Here is a 23,024-nt window from a genome sequence, read left to right on the forward strand (position 1 = left end):
TTTGACTCATGGAATATTTGGGGAAAAACATATGCTTGAATTAAAACTAAAAAATCAGATGCTTTGATTTTAAAATTCAGATTTCCATTTACTCTCAAACAGAAAAAAAAAAAAAAATAGAAGATCTGGCAACACTACTCCCAGATTTCTATTGGTCAATGATCAGTCAGAGTTGGACCTTTAGCTGCCCCTCAGAGAGAACCTGAGCTCTAGCTGGCCATAGTCTGCATTCATTTTCTGTCGTCTTCACATTAGTTCACTCCATTCATGTATTTATTGGCCTGCCCTATAGGCTTGTATATGTGGATGCCCAGCATAAGAGGGAATACGTGGTAGAGTCTCAGTTTCAGAAAGTATTATACTCTGGCTTAAATAAAGTATGGTATAGGTAAGCTCCTTTGGACTCAGTCCCTTATGGCCTAAGCTTGTTGAGTTGTGTGACCTACCAGTAGGCCACCTCTACTGTTGCATTAGAAACATTCAGCCTAGAAGGACCCATTCTCTAAAAAGCAGTGTGTCAGGTTAAGACTCTTTCGTGTATAGCCAAAAGAATAATGTAAATGATGGGTGAACCTGAAAACACCTGCAAGCACAAATTTTATACATTATTTTAATCTTTTGGTCATGAAATAACACAGACATAAAACATTATAGCTTAAAATACTATCAAGAACACCAGTACATCAGAAGTCCCTACAAAGCCCACTTTACAATCACAACACCCCACTTGCCTCTCTGAGGTAAACACTGACTTGTAGGATAACCACTTCCTTATGCTTTTTAATTCTTCCACCTAAGTGTGCTTCCCGAACACCATCCCTTAGCTCTACTATATTTGAATGCTGAACTTAGACATTTATTCATTTGTATCTGACTTTTAAAAATTTAATACCATGTTGGAGGCACCTGGGTGGATCAGTTGATTGAGCATCCCACTCTTGGTTTTAGCTCCAGTCATGATCTCAGGGTCATGGGATTGAGTCACAAGTCAGGCTCTGAGCTCAATGGGGAGTCTGCTTGAGATTCTCTCCTTCTCCCTCTCCCCACCTTGCACATATGTGCATGTGCTCTCTCTGTAATAAATAAATAAACTCTTTTAAAACATTTTTAAAAATTTTAATTTATTTACTTATTTATTTATTTAATTTATTTATTTTTATTTATTTGTTATCGAGCCTGATGGGGGGCTCGATCCCAGGACCCTGAGACCATGACCTGAGTGGAAGGCAGAGGCTTAACCCACTGAGCCACCCAAGTGCCCCGAAAACATTTTTTTAAAAGAGTTTATTTATTTCTTTGACAGACAGAGATCACAAGTAGGCAAAGAGGCAGGCAGAGCGAGAGGGAGGAAGCAGGCTCTCTGCTGAGAGAGTCCATTGCAGGGCTCGATCCCAGGACCCAGAAATCATGACCTGAGCTGAAGGCAGAGGCTTTAACTCACTGAGCCACCCAGGTGCTCCACATTTTTCACTACGATGTTAAGATACATGCTAATTGTGTTCTGTTTCCACTCTTGGCTTTGTTCATCTTTTTTTGCTCTTTAGTTTCTACCTTTGGCTTGTTTGCATTTGTTATGCTGCCTTTTCTGACCTCTTGAGATAAATATTTGCTCATTAATTTTAGGCCTTTTTTTTTTTTTTCTTTTAAGGCTATCCATTTTCCTATTAGGTTACTCCTTTACCTATATCCTATAAATTTTTACATGAAATATTTATCACTCATTTAAAATACTTAATTTTCATTATATCTTCCTTTTTTAAGATTTAAGAGAGAGCAAGAGAGAATTCATGCACACACACAACTGGAGGAGGGGCAGAGAGAGAGGGAGAAGCAGACTCCCGGCTGAGCAAGGAGCCTGATGTGAGGCTAGATCCCAGGACCCTCAGATCATGACCCAGGCTGAAGGCAGACACTCAACTGACTGAGCCCCCCAGGTACCCTCCATTAAATCTTCTTCAATTCATGACTTTTTTAGGGGCATATACTTGAATTTCCAAGTAAATATATGTGGATGATTTTCTAGTTACCTAGTTACTACTGATTTCTAGCATAATTACATTGGGATAAAAGTATACATTCTGTATAGTTTCGATCTTTGATATTTGTTGAGACTTGCTCAATGACCCAGGCTATGGTAAATCCTTGTAAAATATTATATGTGTGCTTGACAAGAATATGTACTTCAGTTTGGTATAATGTGTTCACTAGGCTTCTTATCATGTTGATCAGATTTTCAATTACCAACACTGACCTTTTCTTGTATGCTTCTGTGAGACAATAGAAAAAATAGAAAAAAAAAAATATTGATCTCTGCCCCCAGTCTCTGGCGCAGACCTCCTGAAACCCTTGTAATTTACTAAGTGATAAGAGCACTCTTACCTTGTCTTTTATATTTCCCATCTTTTTGTCTCTTCATGCTTCACCTTGAATAGATTTTTTCATACCAATTTTTTTCTGGTCACGGATTTTCTCTATAAGCCTATAAACTATTCACTTTGTTTTTATACTTTAGTTGTAGAATTTAATTTTTTTTTTAATGTACAAAGCCACATTTTAAAGTTCTCAGTCCCTGCTGAAACTAAACTTTGGCTTTTATTTAATTCTGCAAATGTAGTACATTATAGTCTGCTTCTGATAATTCCAGTATCTAGAATCTCGGAGTCTATTTCTGTTGTCTGTTGCTTCTGTTAGTTCTTGTGTTTGGTATCTTCTTTCTTTGTGTACCTGGTTACCTCTGATTATAGCTGGATACTATAGTTGAAAAATTATTTGTGGAAGTAATTTGAGGACTGGGATCATGATATTCTCCTTTAAGATTTCATTGCTTTTACCTGGCGCCTATGGGCATTAGCTACATGCAGTCATCTTAATCCAAGTCAACTTTAAAGTTTGTGGGCCACTCAGATCATGTGAAACAGAGCTGCAGCCCACGTGAGTGTTGGTTTACTTCCAGTTATGATTACGCCTCAGTGTATCTCTTCAGGGAGTCCCACCTCAAAGTGGGGAATGGTTTATCAGACTTCCAAAGCTTGACAAGAACCAAACTATAGTTTTTAACCTTGAAAGAATACCAAAGATGATCTCAGGCTCTCAACTTCCTTTTCTTGATCAGCAAATGCCCATAAGATAAAAGAGCCCCCAATGTCAGGCTCACTCCTCTCTGTCACATTCTCTCCCAAATCTCAACTTAATAATTCTTCACAATTTATTAGTTCTTTGATGTTTTAGAATATTAAAACACAATGATATATCTAGTTTCTTTGTATGACTGCAGTAAAAGAAGTGGTTTGAATTATATGGCTTCCCATGAGTTAAATTATAATCTTCCAACATTCTTTTATGTATTATATCCTTAGCACATGGCCTAACCTTGTCCATACCTGCCCCAAAGTGAAAGCTCTATGGTATTCCTTGAAGATCAGGATAGGTCTTCCTGGTAGCAACCTACCCTTTCAGTACAGAGGCACTATAAAGAATAAAGGTTCAAGTTACAGTTCCTATAATTCCTCTGTGACCCTGGACAAAGATTTCTCTGCAAATTGGGTGGGAGATACTTCCATGCATATCAGAAGATTAGATGGAAGAATGGAAAAGAGCTTCAAAAAGCCTACAAAACTAATTCTGTTTCTCCTCCCCACAAGTGAACCATTCATCCATGGCTCTAGTTAACTCATCATAGTAGGCCAGTGGTCAACTGACATTTCAAGTCACTCATTAATGGCTAGCAACATTATGCAAGACACAATATTCCAGGTGCAAATAAAGAGATAGATATTGTTAGGTTATAATTTATTTTAAAATACTTCAGCATACATGGTGTGTATATGAATAATGTGCACTATATATTCTCTACCTCCTAAGGGTAGCTACTTAGTATTTGAGGCACCCTAATGAGGAATGTATCATCTAGGTGTAGATCACATCTGAAAGACTAAGTAGAAGAGATCCAACCTCCCAAATCTGAGTGTACTAATTATAGCTACCTAAATTGACACTGGAGGGTTTTCCTAGTGAGTATGAAGGAGGATGAGGAGGAATAATTTTTCTGATGAAAGTAACAGTGCTCAAGATATATGGGCTGGGTGGAAATATAAACTTATATGCATGAGGATTCTAAGAATCTGGCAAACCAGGCAGCCTACCATTCTTTGCAGTGGCACTCTGGGCCTAAGCTTCTGCTCCTGGGTCTGGACAGTTAACAGAAGATTTCATCACCTGATATGACTGAAAGATTAGATATATCCTTTAACGAGAATATGTTTGTATCTGCCTCTACTGAATATCTGATGTGAGATACATAAGAAAAAGATGAGTTTGGGCTTTTCTCAGTCTGTAAGAACTGGCTGACCAGCTTTTGTGCCTGTTTACTAATAAATGTTCACATGTGTGGCAAAATTTGATCCGAGACTTGACTTTACCGTTACAAACCACATAGTAGCAAGATAACCTGTAACCATTGGAAGCTACCAATTTCTACCAAGAAGATTAAAATGCAGTTTAGTTTGCAACAATTATGGTGCATCAAATTTCCCAAATGGATCCTGCTGGGAAATAACCTCAAAGCAGGAACATCATGCTGATTAAGCTAATGTACAGACTTGCCATCCTGGACCATCCAAGAGAAAGGCTGTTTCTCTTCAGTGGGAAAACCACAGGAAGCTACAGAGACAGCCTTGGGGTGTGGGTTTTGCTGGGCCTGGAAGCCTGCCAAAAATACTATCATTCTGTCTCGGCCCCTGGAATGCAATGGTACCCAAATTTTTTGTTGTTGTTGTTTTTTTGTTTTTAATAACTTTTTCCCACTGATTGCCCCCAAACCACCTGGACTCTGTATTTTATTCAAAATGATGTCATTTAAACAATTATACAATATCTGTATTTAAAGGAATAGATAGATGGGAGGCAAGTATCCTGTTTCCATAAGTAGATGAAAAACAGAAGTATTTGCATTTTTAAAACAGTACTGTCTTAGATTCTTAGCAGCTGCATGTCCTTTCCTTCCAAATGTTTTTAAAAATATTTAAGCTGAAAATTAACTGAAACAGCCAAGTGAACTATGTTTGTCATAAACAATTCCTTTAGGAAAAACTTTGAAAACTTTGAAAAACTTTGAAACTCCCATCCCTGCCCCCCACACCTGTGCCCGAGGGCACCTAGAAGTTGCTCTAGTGCACATAAATTTTCCTGATGTCACAGTCTGAAATACATTCTTCTGGGTCAGGATTCTCTTTTAAAAGGACAAGTCTCCTTTAAAAGGACAAGTTTCCTAGTTGGTTTACCAAGGAGTTTAACCAAGCAGTCCTCAGAACTGCTAAAAATTTTAAATGGAATCTTCCCCACCCCCACTCTCCCAAGGACAGTACAGTGGAATTCTATGAGTGTTATTCCTGCCACATCATTGTCTGAGAGATGCTTAATATGGTAGGTAAGTGAACTGAGAGGGTTGGAAATCGTGGACCTCCGTGTCATTTCGCTGAACCGAATGAGCTCTTGGCTGGGGTAAGATGGTGTAGCCCTCTTGCTAGACACTTTCTGGGAAGCTTGAAAAGGACACTGAGAAGACATCCACAAAATGGTACTGAAGAAAGAAACACTACAGCATCTGACAGGATGAAGCCAACTCTTCATCCACTTACAGCCACAATATGGAAAGGCAAGATGCTTGGGGCTGGAGAAAGGTTTCCGGGGAACAGTGTGGGACAAGGGCAAGAATAACAGTACTGGCAGAAGCAGGCCTGGCGCAGTCAGAGAACCACCATCCTAAGTTTTTTATGCCCCTGCCCTCTAAGGGCAAAGAGGAATTCACAATTCAGAGACAACAGTCAAGAAGTCTTTCCTAAGGTCATGCCAGCTCATCTAGAGTTGTGGGCCTGACACTAGTCCCAGATACCTACACAGGAACTTCAGCAAGTAAGAGGATTCACCTCCTCCCCTGGTGCACATTCTCAGGAACATTAAACCTCAGCTTCATTCTGGTTAATAATGAAACCCCTAGATTAAATGCCTATATGCCTACATGACAAGAAAAGCGAAAAGGAAAGAAAAAGACAAAGAATCTCATACCTTGCATATTTGCTCACCGTTTGAGGCCATGCCTTTTTAAATGAATCGCTCATCCTTTTTTGTTTCCCTAACCCTTTTCAGCCTCTAAGGATAGAAAGACTTTATGGCTATAAATTACTAAGTGAGCCTATTTATGAAAAGAAATGGGAATGGCATCTGATTTCTGCTTATAAGAAGGAGCAATTAAAAAGATTTATAGTACCAGGTGCCTGGGTGTCACAGTCAGCTAAGGGTCTGACTCTTGATTTCAGCTCAGGTCATGATCACAGGGTTACAAGATAGAGCCCCATATAAGGCTCCATGCTCAGCCCAGGAGTCTGTTTGAGAGTCTCCCTCTTCCTCTCCCCCTGCCCCTCCCCCTGTACTCTCTCACTTTCTCTAATAAAAAACGACAAAAAAAAATTTATAGTACCAACTATATAGGACACTTGTCACACAGCTCTCATTTAATTTTCATTGCCACTAAAAAGATTATCTTAACTATTTTCCACTCAAGTGAAGCACAGAAAGTTTGAGATACTTTTCTTTGGTCACATGGTGGGCAGTGTCATCTCTAAAGCCAGTGCCCACTTCGATGGCACAAACCATACTAAAATGTCCTGTTGTCTCTCAGCCAGCTCGTAGTCAGAAAGTTAGCATACTCCAAGTTCATCGCACTGGAACTTTTCATTTATTCAGACCCACGAACTGAAGCTCTTGCAGCTTTTTAATTCTTAAAGTTTTCCTTGCAAACTGCTTTATCCCTTGATTCACAACATGCAGCTTCAAATTACTTCTAGCCTTCCCAAAAAACCAAATCCACCCTTCAGAGGTCAAGAACTCACGACTGCTGAGGCTATTAAGAGGAAAATATTGTGAGATCTGAAGCAATTTCCCAAGAAGAACATGTCAACTGTTTTGAGTGAGCACAGCAGAACTGAAACAAGCACATTGCCTCCCCCAGGGACACTGTGAAAGGGCCACTTCTTGGGACTTGCAGTCCTTTTGCGCAGTGTGATAGGGCGTCGCAGGTCTCATTTTTCAGGTATCAAGGGCCTATTGGAATATTCTTAAAAATAAGCAGTTGAGCGATTAGGCAAAGAACAGCAGATGTTAGGAAATAAAACAGACTCCTCCAATAGAGCCAAGTGACGTGTGTGTTTTTGTTTTCTTTCTAACACATTACTCTACTAGGAAGTCAGTTTGTACTTGTTTACTTTTAAAAATCTGCTTGCATTATGATTGAAGTCAATCTGTCAGGTCAAATTGAACTAACAGGAAATCTAGATATGGGCCCATAAAGAGTGAATCTGGGCTCACGTCCCACATTTGGGTATGTGAGAGGTATTAACTCAAGGAGTAACTTGACTCAGTTACCACTTGTTACCATCTTTTCCCCACTTCAGGGTCCTTCGTGAAAGAGCTGACATGATAGGGAAATGTCAAGCACAACTAAGAACTGAGAAAAACCCAAATTTTCTCTCGCCTTTACAAAGAACACAAAAATATGCTTTTACATAGATTTCTACCCCAAGCTGGAGTGCTGAAAAAGTCCTTCAGAGTATCCAAATGCTCCAGCAAATCCAGAGTCAACTACAAAGATACCAAGGCTGTCTAGAGTCATGAAGATGGGTAATCTCTGACTACAGGCCTTGGGACTATGCCACAGAGTCCTCACGGGAGGCGAGGCAGTTATCCTAGAGATACTGCCATTCCTCAAGACCCCACTGGATATGCACTCCTGTAGTTTCAACACGGTGGTTCTTATGTCTGTTCTCCCACTGACTGTTTACATTTGGCACACTTGCAGCCGTTTCAGGATCACAGGGAAATTATTCTCCAATTTTAGTCTGATGGCTATAAATTCAAGAGGTCGAATTTGGGTCTACCCTTTAATTACCCACTAGGTATTCTAGAAAAAAATATGTTGTCCTTTCTTCCTTGTGAAGAAAAAAGTCTTCAGTTTCTAGAATGAAAAAATTACTTAAAACTAGAGAAGACCAGTGATGCCTAGCTGTCTCAGTTTGTAGAACATGTGACTCTTGATCTCGGGATCATGAGTTCAAGCCCCTGTGTGGCGTAGAGTTTACTTAAAATTCAAAAGAAATTTTTTAAAAACTAGGGAAAGCTAGATATTCTAGAATTTATCACTGTCATCATGTAAATATCACATAGGCAAGTCATAAGGACAGTAACGTTAGGATTAGGATATTCTCAAACCATTCGTTCACAACTTCTATGGCAAAAAAGGCTGCAGAGGGGCGCCTAGGTGGCTCAGTGTGTTAAAGCCTCTGCCTTCGGCTCAGGTCATGATCTCAGGGTCCTGGGATCAAGGCCTGCATTGGGCTCTCTGCTCAGCAGGGAGCCTACGTCCCCTTCTCTCTCTGCTTGCCTCTCTGCCTACTTGTGATCTCTTTCTGTCAAATAAATAAAAAAATAAAATAAAATATTTTTTTAAAAAAAGGCTGCAGAGATTAAGTTCTTTTAGAAATACCTAGGCAGGATACTGGAAGGCCTTCTAGAAAAAATAAAATGGAGACTCTTAAAAATCCTGCAGAAGAGCAAGCAAAACTCTTCTAAGAATTCATTGCCAAAATGTGTCCTTTAATAAAATGTTAGGTCATCTTTGATGAATCCCAAAGGCTCCTTGTTTTAATATACTCTGGAAATGATCTTCCAACATAATAACAAAACATCGAAAGCATCAACTAAAGCAAAGGAGAGAGTAAAAGCTGAAAAAGAAGATCCGAAGGATAAACATTCAGAACCCCGAAATACATAATATTCAGTAATAGCTACCACTTACAGCACAATGATAAATCACACCTCTGCACTAACAGGCAAAGGGCATTCTGTTACTGAGTACCCAGACTGAGTTCCTAGACAGTATAGACTATCCTACTTCTTTCTTATACTGTTTTGCTGTTCATTTATTCATCTATTAAATCATAAACTTTTCCTGACATTCAAAACATTTAATCAGTTCCTACCAGTTACTAAAAACTAATTATACCTTCCAAGCTAGGTATATTTCTTGAGTAAGGATGTTTATATAATTCTGGTATAACAAATTATTTTATCATGTAATAAATTTTACTATCCTATCTAGAAGGATAGCATTGGAAACCTCAGAGGCTCTTATTCACCGCTATATCATTCAAAAATCATAGTATCATGAATTAAGAGTTCTAATGTTTATTCAAGTGAACTGCTGGGACAGTAGTCATTAAAATAAATTCATGGAAATATTTATCTGGGTGTTTTCAGTATTCAACTTAGTTATATGTTGTATACAAACTCTGTATGTACAAGCATGTACATCCATTTAAAAATCTCCCATTTCAAAAAAAAAAAAAAAAAAAATCTCCCATTTCAAACTGATGGCTCCCTTATTTTAAAAACCCAGCAGTTACTACCATGATCCTCTCTCCCTCCCTCCCTTCTTTCCAAAGCTTTTAAGGGTGGAGGGAGAAGTGAAGAAGATAACATAAAATATTTTATGAATATAAAAATAATATAAAACATAAGTTATATTTTAGGTAAGTAAAGAGGAAAGAAGAAACACGAGCAGATGATAATTGGGGCTTTGTCCATCAGGAGTCAAATCAATGTACCACTAGAATAGTGACAATGAACTCCTAGAACTCTGAAAGGGTCAGTATCTTCCCCCATCCTAAATGTAGTTGGGCCTAAAGAAATGGATCAAGAGACTCTACAATCTTGGTCATAAAACAAAACCCAGTGGTAGATGAGCTCCTGAATCTCTCTTTACGACATACGAGGAAAATGAGTCTCCAGAGAGAGATGGCCAACTTTCCAAAGCCATAGAAGAGGTCATGGTGGGGCTGGTTACAACACTCGTTCCCCAGTGTCTTATCCAGAACAGCTTGGGAACGGTACCAAAGAAAAACTCATAGAACAAGGGTGCCTTCCTAGGACCCACAGGCATATTTCAGGGACTTTATAATGCCACTGAAATTGTCTGGAAAATTGTGTATGGCTTTATGTTTGGGTTTTTTGTTTGTTTTTTTTTTTTTCAGGGAAGCAGGGTCTGCTGCTTTGGTCAGTCTGAACTCGGTCCAGGGTTCAAAAATTTTAGGCACCACTCTGTCAAGGGATGGGCTTGGGGTGCAGGAGGGGAGGAGAGGCTAAAAGTGAATGAGATTAATTCCAAACTAAAAGGAACCCAGATTTTCAACAACCTGAAGATTTTACTTGGGCCAGACAGCCAGTGGAACCATGTAAGATAAACTTTCTGGTCTGGATGGTCAAAGGATCCTATAAGAAAAACATGTGTTCAAGCAAACTTGGATGTGTTTGTGACCAAAGGTGACAAGGAGAAAAGCAAGCAGTACAAACTTAACTACCAGTTAGGTGGTCTCAGAAGACCACTGGTCAGAAGTAACAAGCAAGGTACAGTTCTCTGGAATCAAGGGGGAAGGTTTTGGCAGTATTTGTCATGAGTCATGATGGAAGGTTTCTGCAGCTTCTCAAAACCAGGGCAGCCTTGACCTTCAGTCAGGTTTCTCATTCTACCTGCTTGTACAGTGAGCCCGGAAAGGGTTCCACACACCCCAGATGACCTATTTCAATCATAGGGGTCTTTGTTTTCTCATTTCTGATGTCAACATCAGTTCCAGAAGTGGGCAAAGGCCTTGGTACTTGGTCACAGGGAACTGAATACACGTCAGCCATTGCAATTTCCCTGGGAAACAGAAAATATTTTCCCTACTCTATGGATGAGGAAATTGAAGCAAAGGGAGAAATGTCCAAGGTTTTTCAAGGAGGTGAAGAGCCAAGAGCTCCGAGGTTAGAGCTTGCAGCTATAATACTCCACACTGGCTCTGGCTGGATATTCTAGCTCCTTTAGGGAACCAAGCAGCTCTGGAGACTGGGGAAACACTAGTTGCTAAGCACAAGATGTGGGATACAGTTTACACTCAACCATGCATATGAAATCCATCACACACTACAACAGAAGACTTGAAGCCTCACTGGGTAAACGAGATAGGAAAAGAGAACCTGGGGGTTACTCATCATTTTCCAAATCAGAGATTTATGTCCCTTTTGGAAAGGAGAAGGAAAACCTGGCTGCAGCCCAGTTTTGAGTAATATTTGCCACTGAGAAGCTGTATGCAAAAATTCCTGGCACAAACTTTGGAGAGCTCTTCCGATTGGGCTCTGGCCAGTCCTTAAAAATGATTGAGATTTAAAACCCTATCAAATCAGAGAAGCAGGGAGTGTCCTTGGTGCAGTACCATAAATCTCTCTCTCTAAAGCTAATTTCAACCATAAAATAGGAATGTTCAGAAAGAAAAATTATCTACACATACCTCCTTACATAGAAAATTTTTTTTTCTTAAGTCAGGAAGGGTGAGGTCAATGGCTAACAGTGGTCTGAGTGGCTAGAATACTATTGATTATCTTCTTTAACCTTAAATATATTTTCTGATTTTACTGTAATTAAAATAGATTGCTGTGGAATAAAAAATAAAATTAACTAAAGAAAATATAAGTGCTAATAACTTTGAGGATCAACAGAGAGCCAGAGCTTATCTCATCCAACTGAGTCATTTAACAAAAGAAGAAATGGAGGCAAGCAGAGCAGGGAGCACCTTGCTTGTGGTCACTCAGGCAGCCAGCAAGGGACTCAGAGCCAGGACCCTGGAAATCCCCGGAACGACTTCCTGGCCTCCACACCACATTGTTGCAGCTGCTGGATTCCTTAGCCTAGGAAACCCCCTAAGCTTGGCTAGGTGAGAAACAAGTTTATATGGCATTGTAAAATTCAAAACAGCAGCCTCAAATGTCAGACAAAGTACACTAGATTCCAACTCAAGAAGAGCTGAAATTGAAACGGCACTCAGAGAGGACGGTTGGGAGGGAACTGGATGGTCTGATACTCTGTCACAATGGCTATGCTGAACGACTACACTGAACAACTCCGAGCCTGTACCAGGTTTTCTTTCTTCTGGCTACTGTTGCAATTCCCCATCTACAGTGTCTTCCCCTCTTGTTCTGTCTCCCATGTGTTTCTAGAAATTCCTACTCATCCTTTAATATCAACTCTGAAGTCACCTTCTACAATGCCATCCTTGGTCTCTCCTGTTTGAAAAAGTAGTGGGTACTAGCACACCACTGCAGGAGGACACACCTTGACCACACAGCGTATTACTACATAAGTGAGACGACTGCTGCTGCGTTACAGGTCTGCCGCATCCTCTAAATAGCATTCGTTTTAATCATCTTTGTATCTCGGGCACCCAGCAGGGACTCGAATGGCAGCTGAATAAATGAACACCTGCTAACAGCCATACAGGAAGACTTTAACCTCTTTTTGCATATCTATGACTTGCCTTTCTATCCTCAAAAGGGCGTGTTTGTTGAACCTGAGGCAACAGATTGCTTTGGGGCAGAGGTTTTTCTTAAAGTTTAAAAAGCTAAATTGAGTATCATTATTTCACACTTAAGTAACAAAGAAATAGGATAGAAAAACGTTAGGATTATATAGTATAAAAAAAATAAATGGACAGGTTGGCAAAAAAACCCCCCAAAAACCAACATGTAATTTACTGCATGAGGATACCAGCCAAAGTGTATTATTCCTACACCCGCTCTATCACTCAAGGCACATGTACACAGACACATACAAAAAGTTAATAGCAAGTCACCATGGGAAGTTTAATCATAACCCATCAACAGAAGAGCCCATGGCATGGTAAACACCAAAGTGTATTATTAGGGTTGCTAATTGCTAATTAAAATCCCCAGATCAGGTTTCTGGGCACAGCTTGCTACATCTGTGCAGTGGGCAGGTCCCAGATGGTATGAAAACCAAGACTGGGGCCTGCTTCTTCATGCAAGGCTATTCCTGCAAATTCACAAAGGTTATGGGTGACAGATTGTGCAATGAGAACAATATCCACATGCAGTCACCTCAGGCACAGTCCTGCTCCCGACTATAGATTTGAGATAAGTTTCTAGTCAACTTCCAGGACCCAGAAATTAGGCTATTGTTGCATGAGATACCAGAAAGTGCCTAGCTTGGTATTTGACATACTGGTATTCATCATACTGTCCTCATTCCTTGATATGGTCTGGGAAGGGAGACACAGGGATTTCCTGGGGTGATGGAAACATTCTAGATCTTGATTGAAATGAGGGGTACACACATGTATACATTTGTCAGAACTTACAGAATTGTTCTCTCTTAAGATTCATGCCTTCCACTGTATATAAATTTTACCTAGAAAAAAAGGACCATGCATAAAAATTGAACTCTAATTAATAGGTTTATTTTCTGCAGTAGTATGAGCTAGCAATTTTGAAACTACTTTCTGTATATTCTAGACTTGACCAGGGAGTAAATACACACAGGATAGTAAGAGCCAGGTTTCTCACCATTGGAGAAGGTAGTTGCAAATACAGGAAGGGGGGGAATAACCTCACCAAAGGGGATAAAATACATCATGTGGCTCCTAACATGAAGATACATCATCACGTCTTTGGTAGTTCTGCCAAAATTTCATAACCTGACTAATCATAAGGAAATATTAGACAAAATCAAGTTGAGGGAAATGCTACAAAATAACCGGCAAGACATCATCATGTTTAGGTTAAGGGAAAAAAAAAAAGGCTAAGGAACTTTTCCAGATTGAGGGAACCCAGAGAGATAGGACAACTAAATTCAGGCAGGCTTGATCCTGAACTGGATCCTGAATTGGTCTGGGAGAAAAAAACCTATAAAGAACATTACTGGTACAAATAACAACATTTAAAATACCGACAGTGGATTAGGTGATAGTATTGTGGCAACATTAAACTGCCTGAATTTGAAAATATATTGTGTTTGGGTAAGAGAATATCCTTTTTCTTAGAAAATACACATTGAAGCATTTAGTTGGAAAGGACCACAATGTCTCCAACTTACTCTCAAAGTTGCAAGAAAAAGAGAAGGGTGAGGAGGAGGAAGCAAGGCAGGAGGGAGGGGAGTGTGCACATACACAAATGGGGCAAAATGCAAACAAATGGTCAGTCTGGGTAGAGTATAAGGAGGTTCTCTGTACTATTCTTGCAACTTTTTTGTAAGTATAAAATTATATCAAAATATAAACTTACCAAAAAATACCCTAACTTACCCCCCCAAATATTTAGATGAAAAGCTAATAATAACTAATTCAGTGTATTATGAGAAATTCTTACAAGAATATTGGTTTTAAATTCTATTTCTTTCCCTGCTGGTAGCAATTCACAAAAACTTCAGTTGGCTCTAAGTTCCTTTTTGGAACTAAAAACAACTCATATAGCTTCAAATAAGACTTTTTGAAATTCTGGGGCAGATACCATCATTTTAAGAAAGTCTTTTAAGACAATAATCAGAAATTGGAATGAAAATGCCTCTTCATTACCCTCCTCCCTCCAGATTCTTCAGTATTTTTTCTGTAAGATGGAACAATTAATCTGGCTACCTGCCAAGTTAAAACCAAACAAGGTAAGAAACTATTTGTGTGTAGATGATTCGACCTTCCCTGACATAGTAGAGAACTCTATTCTTCCCCACCTCAGGCCTTATAAAAGGTCTATACATATATATAAATATGGTAATGAACAGAGCATATTACTCAGCAGAGCTTATTCTATCTCCCCCATTTTTCCCACCATTTTTTTTTAAAGATTTTATTTATTTGATAGAGAGAGAGAGATCACAAGTAGGCGAGGGGGGCGGGGAGCAGAGAGCCAGACTCAGGGAGAATCCCAGGATCCCAGAGAGATCATGACCCGAGAGAAGGCAGAGGCTTAACCCACTGACCCACCCAGGTGCCCCTATCTCCCCCATCTTTCTGTCTGTATTTGTGTTAAATTAGATATAAGTATGGGCTTGGTCCTGGGGGGCGGGGGGGATGGTGGGGGATGGAGGCAAAAATACCAAACACTACCAAAGGAAAAAATTAGTTCATGGATATCAAAGCAGAATTTTTAAAAAGTCACTTTTAGCCCCAAAGAATCTTTTTGAAACAATAACAACTATGATATGACTCAGTATAAAAATATTATGCTAAGTATGCATTGAGAAAAATTCACATGCACAGAGATGAAACTATAATTGGATTTGTCATTTCAAAGTATTAATGTTGGGTTTGCAGATAATAGAGAATGACATTCTCCTAAGCGAATAAAGAAGTTAGCCAAGTAAGTAAATACTGTGTTTCTACTGTAAGGAAATATGTGCACCAGTGAAGCAACCTTTTCAGCACAAAAGAAATTTAATACCCAGACCACATGAAAAGTGATCGCTATGGGAATAGCGCAGCTGTTAAAATCCAAAGCAGTTTGTATTAAATTGTCCAGCATGTTTATGTAAAGCAGGACTCTCAGAATGACCACCAAGAGGAATTAACTTTGCTAACAAAAAAAGTGATACATATATTTAATTTAATGCTTACAATAAGTGTGAAAGCATTAAAAATGCAAAGGGATTCTCTTTCAAAGAATAGAAGGGACCTCAGTTAGCTGGTATGTTTGTGATTCTTTCACAAACAGTATCTCAAGGGCTAATTTAATTAGAAATAGAACAAGAAAGAATGGGTGTTTGCATTTCACTTACAGAACCCAGTTACCTTTATTTCACTGAAATGCCTGGTCTACAAAAAGCCACAGAAAAACTGGTACCTGTGCCAAATGATTTCAGCATGAAAATTAATACTGCCAAGTTATTCTGAGACCAATTAGCTCAGCCATTCAAAGAAAAAAAATGTGCTAACTAAAAAGCATATAATTCTAAAACTTGCATTTCTGAACACAGAAGTAGACATCCTTAAGGCCTTGACTTGAACAGATATGATACCTCAGAGAGACGACAAAACAAACAAACAAAAAAAACGAGCTCGTGGGTCACTACTGAGAAATGGTAAGCTTTAAATCTAAACACTGACACTTAGGATGCATAATGATAAAACAGCTTAGTTTACTTCTTAAAGAAAAAAAATTACTCTAAATGTTTCAGCACCTAAAATTAACCAAATTTATCAACATTCTCAAATCTGAGTTAAGTTTTTAGACTGGTTAGCATTGTGCTTCTCAGCTTCTCATAGGATTTACTGACCAAGTGAAGTCCTCCCCCGCAACATACATGGGAGTGGGTGGGGGGAAGCTTTTCAACTCAGAGTGGAGAGAATTTTGCCAGAATCCAATCCTTTCCGTACTGCCAGATGAGTCTCCATGGCAAAAAAAAAAAAGTCCTGAATTAGAAGTAAGAGGCTAGGGTTTGGGATTAATGACCCCAAAACTATTTTGCATAATACTTGAACATGAAAATCTTATCGAGAAGTTTGAGTTTTAAAAGCCCAGTTTAAATCACTGGGCATCAATGGCTTAAAGAAAATACAAAGAAAATTAGCTATAAATTAGCTATAAAAATCAGCATACAAAAGAAAGTTAGCTATAAATATACAGTATACAGGCACAAGTAACTCAGACTATCTCTAGGGCTATGAAAAAGTGAGATGCCATCACTGTAGTTTGAAGATACATCAGCCGGTTCCCATTACAATGGAAGACATGCCAGCTCTATTTTTAGAGCCTCTGGAAAGATCAAAGCTGAAGGGGCCCTTTTACGTGCTCCCTAGCCAGACCCCTAATCTCTGTTTACTTTTTGTCATTATATAGATCTCCAAAAGACAAACCATGAGGACTGCCTAGTATCTATCCCTCCTCCTCTAAGAACACTTAAAAATTGCTCTGAGATGGTCCATGTGAGCAAGGAACCTCTGGGTAGGAGCAAAACCTAAAAGTTCACATTCAAGCTAAAATTATTGTGATGCAAGTATTGATACAGAACTACAATATCTAATTCAGTCTCTCTCTGTACTATAAATCAAACTTTCTCAGGCTGGTTTCTCTGTGAGAATGAATACACATAAATGACAAATCCCCTCCAGTTTTTTAGACCCCATCCCTCCCCCTCAAAAAAAGTCCTCCGTTGGGTTCAGTGCCTCTCGCTGGTAAGGGTAACAGATTCATTTTGAAAAACAAGTCCCTCAAATGCAGAATGACTTACTTTGGGAGAACAAGCTGTACATTTGTCAAACGCCAGACTGACAGGAAGGACATTATCAAATCGTGACAGAAATCCCCGGATCTAAAAACAAAACAGAACAATTGACATCAAGCTCAGAAGGCCCATACCTGTGAAATATATTTGTAGTTTCTGACAAAAAGTGGGAAATAATACGGTGGTCTTGACAGATTACTAGCAAAAATGAAGTGCAGCATGGACAGTTTTCCTTGTATTATAATCAGTTTGAGGAAGAACTATAGCATGTCTTTTATTCCATTAGGAACCTACAAACTTTGTATACAGGATATGATATTGGGTGGGGCTTCATAGGTAAGGCCTGGGGACTATGCCAGGCAGAGATGGTTCTAAATTTACATGTAGTTATTTGCTTGACTTGGGATAGGGATAAAAATGCAAAACATCACCAAATTTATGGGGAAACAGCGCCACCTCAAGCATAAACTTCTGGACTACAACTAACTGCCATTTTCAAGGAATCAGCTATAACCAGGTTTCAAAAACTAGGATTTAAGTAATTTACTGAGAACATTATACCTCTCTAGAACTATACTTATGCCAAACAGGAAATTTTAAGCTGTTGTGTAGATCATTAACATACTATTATGAAAAACATGAATGATAAACTGTTAAGTCTCCACAGGACTCCACAGACAACATGAATGAATCCTCTCATGAGTTAAATTATTTGATCTTCCCCACTGTCTCCATTTTATGTTGATAAAATTCAGATTCAGAAAGGTGACACAACTCGGCTCAGGAAAACAAAATGACAGAGCTCAAAAGTAGGCGTCTTTACTCCAAACACGGTCCAGCCTCTTCCTTTTACCTTACCTCCCTTCTTCCCTTTCTCTCAAGACATCACAGTTTTGTCTTCAATATTAGGTCTCAACATAAGTTGACAATCTCACCTGAAAAGAGCAAAACAACCCAGCCACATACCCTTGTTGCCTTTAGCTACCCTACCAACACTTTCCCCAAAATAAAAACAAATAAAACCTGACAAACTCTTCAAAGAAAAAAGCTTTCTCCTGGATTGGGATAACTCCCATCTTCATGCCCGCACTGCACCTAGTCTAACTGCATGTTCATGCTGGAAAACCAAACATGGCTTGGCTATCTTTTAAATAATACCCTTTTCAGTGTAATCCAAGATTAAAGAGCATTTGGTAGAAATGATAAATTAGATAGCTGTATTAGTTAGATGGCCTCACTGTGAACCTCTGAAAAATGTGACAATCTTTTAGTTTCCTAAATCTCAGGAATGTGGAACCATTTCATTATATAGTACTGGAGGCACAATCAGGGTTTAAGTTTGCTATTCAGGACACCAAAGCAGGAGACATCAAACTTCTAGGAAAGACTTGAACAGGTGATAAATGGGAATGCTGAGATCCTCATGAGATGAAGAAGTGAGAGGCTTAAAAGAATTCTCAAAGTGAGTCTTCTCATACCTCAGTTACTTTTATATTACATTTATATACATACATATATATATATGTTTATCTATAAATACCTTTTATACTAAGTTCCAAAAAAATGTGACCATATTTTGCACATTTTCTATTAAAATGTTCATTGATATAGCCTATGTTAATGCCTCCACAGGCATTTTGTGGAACAAAACCACAAAAAGGTTTTCTTCATTCTTTTTTCTCCTACACCTAATATCAAGCTTTATGCTATATAAAGAAATATTGGTAATTTTCTCTGTTAAACGGTCTCATGATTACAGATAGGAGGTAAAGCTGAAGGCAAGGAAGACAGAAGACCAAGATAGGAGCAGGAAGAAAGGCAGGAAAGAAAAAAATAAAAACAAAAACCACACGCAGTGAGCAAGAGAAGAAAAAGGAACCAAAATGAATGGACTGGCCAAGTATGGGCCACACACTATTGTTTAGCACCCCCTGACAGCTCTTTACTAGGAAACTGTGATTCATTTTCCCAGGAAATGAAGTAAAGTAACATCTGTGTATGAAGCCTTTCAAATTCACCAAGTTGGTATCAGAAGGCCTAGAGCTCAAAGTAATTAGTGTTAGGTAATTTTATTTCATTTTTATTATTATTTTTTTAAAGATTTTATTTATTTATTTGACAGATAGAGATCACAAGTAGGCAGAGAGGCAGGCAGAGAGAGAGAGGAGGAGGCAGGTTCCCTGCTGAGCAGAGAGCTGATGTGGGGCCCGATCCCAGGACACTGGGACCATGACCTCAGCCGAAGGCAGAGGCTTTAACCCACTGAGCCACCCAGGCGCCCCTTATTTTATTTTTAAAGACTTTATTTATTCATTTGACAGACAGAGATCACAAGTAGGCAGAGAGAGGAAGGGAAGCAGGCTCCCTGCTGAGCAGAGAGCCTGCCTCGGGGCTTGACCCCAGGACCCTGGGATCACGACCTGAGCTGAAGGCAGAGGTGTTAACCCACTGAGCCACCCAGGCACCCCTAGTGTTAGGTAATTTTAAAAAGGAAGGCCTTCTTCTCAAACTTAATGTATCAGCCTCCTAATGGATATCTCCACAGGTGAGCTCCCACTTTTCCATATAATGCCACACTCTGCCACTGATGTATTTTTCTAATACACAGCTCCTGGGTGTGTCACTTTGTTCTTTTTTTAATCAACTTTCTAGAGCTGAAACAAACACGACAGAGAATTCCTTATGTTGGCATTCAAGATCCCCCCACTAACCTGGGATCATCCTGCCTTTCTAATTATGTCTTAAATTCAGTCTGCTCATAGGCCTCATACAGCCACTAACTAAGCTGAAGTACAACTTCCTTCTAAAGACATTTCTGAGATCCTGACCTTGTCTCAGGCTGAATTCTGTGACTCAGAACCCTTCCTTTTGGAAACAGCTTCATAGCCAAATCTCCATCTTCCTTAAAAGCCACTCAATGCAAACAGACCTTTCATAAATCCTTAATCTACCCATCATCAAGCTTAGAGATAATGTCTCCATCACATGAAATCCTTCTTTTTGATATTTATTATTAAATACCTTGTGTAATAGCTATTTTAGAAACCCCAACAGGTTAGTAGAATATAATTCATGTACTATAAAATTCAACTTTTAAAAGTATATGATTCAGAGGCTTTTAGTATATTCACTGAATAATACAATTATCACCAATATCTAATTTCAGAACATTTCATTACCCCAAAAAGAAACTGAGAACCCAGAAACAATGAGTCCTCATTCTTCACTTTCCCCAGGCCCTGGTGACCACTAATCTACTTTCTATTTCTGATTTGTCCATTTTACATATTTCCTATAAATGAAATCCTACAAGACTGGCCTCTTTTACTTAGCATGTTTTCATCTATATTATATCCTGTATCTGTACTTCATACCTTTTTGTTACCAAATAACATTCCATTATATGGATATACATTTTGTTTATCCATTCATCAGTTGGGACATTAATTTCGGGTATTGACAAAATTGGGTATACAGTAACTCCCATTATTTTAGGAATTAATGAGTCATACGGTAACTATTTTTAACATTCTGAGGAACTGCCAAACTGTTTTCCAAAGGGACTGTACCATATTATATTCCCACCTACAAGGCCAACACTTGTTATTGTCTTTCTGATTACAGCCATCCTAGTGAGTCTGAAGTGGTATCCTCACTGCGGTTTGATTTGCATTTCTCTAATGACTAATAATGCTGAACATTTTCCCATGTGCTTCTTGATCATTTGTAAATCTCTGGAGAAATGACTACACAAATTCTTAGACCAATTTTAAATAGGGCTGTTTTTTTCTTTTTACTGTTAATTTTAAGAGTTTTTAAAAAAGATATTCTGAATACAAGTTTCTTTTCAGATAAGATTTGCAAATATCTTCTCTCATTCTATAGGTCATCTTTGCACTTTTTTTTTTTAAGATTTTATTTATTTATTTGACAGACAGAGATCACAAGTAGGCAGAGAGGCAGGCAGAGAGAGAGGAGGAGGCAGGCTCCCTGCTGAGCAGAGAGCCTGATGCGGGGCTCGATCCCAAGACCCTGAGATCATTACCTGAGCTGAAGGCAGAGGCTTAACCCTCTGAGCCACCCAGGCGCCCGATCTTTGCATTTTCTTGATGGTGTTCCTTTTGAAGTGGAAGACTTTTTATTTTCATGAAGTCTTATTTATTTTTTCTTTGGTTGCCCTGTCTTATGGTGTCATATATATGTATAAGAGACCATTGTTTAACCCAAAGTCATGAGGATTATGTTTTCTTCTAGTTTTATAGCTTTAGCTGTTATATTTATGTCTATGATCCGTTTTGAGTTAACTTTTGTTTATGGTATGAGATAAGCATCCAAATTCATTCCTTTGCATGTAGAAATCCAGTTGATCCAACACTTTGTTGACAAGACTATTCTTCCCCAATTGAATGGTTATCAAATGACCATGAATTTAAGAACTCATTTTTGGACTCTCATTTCTATTCTGTTGATCTATATATCTATCCTTATGACAGTACAACACTGTCTTGATCATAGTGGCTTTGTACTAAGTTTTGAAACTTCGTTCTTCTCTTTCAGGATTATTTTGGCTATTCTGGGTCCTTTACCTTTCCATATGAATTTTAGGATCAGTTTGTGTGCTACACTGAACAAAAATATTTATTTCTCTTGCCTATAAAGGGCAAGACACAGGTTGAACTATTTGCATTTGGCCATAGCACAGTGACATGCTTTTAAGAGAGACTACATATTACTATGAAATGAATGAGAAAAAACACAAACATCCCAAAGCCTACCAAATTATTCATATCTCAACTATACAGAGAAAACAAGTCGGAAATAAACCACAAGAAAAACTCCAATGTAGCACCATTCACATTTTCCAGGCAATCTGAAGCCCTTCCCCATCACCAATGCTTTAAATCCCCAGTATTAAAAATGCACTGAATTTCCACAATATGTTCTTCATTCCCCCAATCTTACAAGAAATGGGTAAAATTTAAAGAGCAGGGATTGCTACTTAAAATTTCAGCACTTTCCTTAGACATGGTTAGAAATCGCAGAGCAATCTAAAATCCAGGTACCCTATGCAAAATCCTAAAAAAATATATTCACACATATTTAAGAGGCCAGTCCCCAATTCACAGTCCAAGACGTTTTAAGAATTTGTTCTTAGCTTGGGTGAGGAAAAATTCACCATCATCTTTCCACTTAGAAGTGCGCAAAGGATGTAAAGCAATATGCTCAGTGTTTTTCTAAAGTTGCCTGAGCAGAGAAAAGAATCCCCCGGAACTTGATTCAAAAGGGCCTGAGAATCTGTATGTTAACAAGAGCCCCAGGTGATTCTCATCAGGCAAACTTGTGAAACAGGAGCTTTCAGTTACCAAACTTATTTACACCTTCCTGTGGTTTGCTGTATACCACTCAACATCACCTGTTAGAGGTCAGAAAACAGATGGAAGCTTTTAGCAAAGTTCTCATTCTTTCCACGTTTTCTAAAAATAGCAACACCACACCTACCTAATTTTGCCCACATCTAAAATAACATTCAAATGAAAAGGCTTTATGAAATGACACTAAAGTCATTTCTCCATCCACACAGTAACTAAAAAGTAAGGCCTCTTGACACTGCTCAAGGTAAATTCTCTTAACTTTGGGACTGCACACAGTTTACTATAAACTCTTATTCTAATACTAGTATTTGCTGTTAATCTTTCTGTACAGGAGGGTAGGCATTAAACAGCTATTTTAAAATTTTAACTCTACCTAGAAATAAACAGTAAGCACATGAGAGAAAACAAAAGAGCAAACAACAAAAAATAACCCATGCTCCAAAAAGATGTTTACTCCCATTTTCGCATTTAAAAAAAAAAATTTAAATATTTAACTTCCTTCTTAATGGCCTCCTCTGAATACCAAGGGGGGAAAACTGATTTTACAAACACACATGCCT

General features: G+C 38.7%; 1 protein-coding gene across 1 annotated transcript in view; it reads right to left on the reverse strand.

Annotated features, from left to right (window-relative positions):
• Positions 1–23,024, reverse strand: part of ATG7 (autophagy related 7) — a 227,812-nt gene that overhangs the window by 145,720 nt on the left and 59,068 nt on the right. Inside the window, 1 exon segment of the mRNA XM_047744561.1 lies at positions 17,099–17,179. Coding sequence (XP_047600517.1) covers positions 17,099–17,179 — 81 coding nt within the window.

This window comes from Lutra lutra, chromosome 1 (genome assembly GCF_902655055.1).
Source record: "Lutra lutra chromosome 1, mLutLut1.2, whole genome shotgun sequence".
Lineage (NCBI taxonomy): Eukaryota > Metazoa > Chordata > Mammalia > Carnivora > Mustelidae > Lutra > Lutra lutra.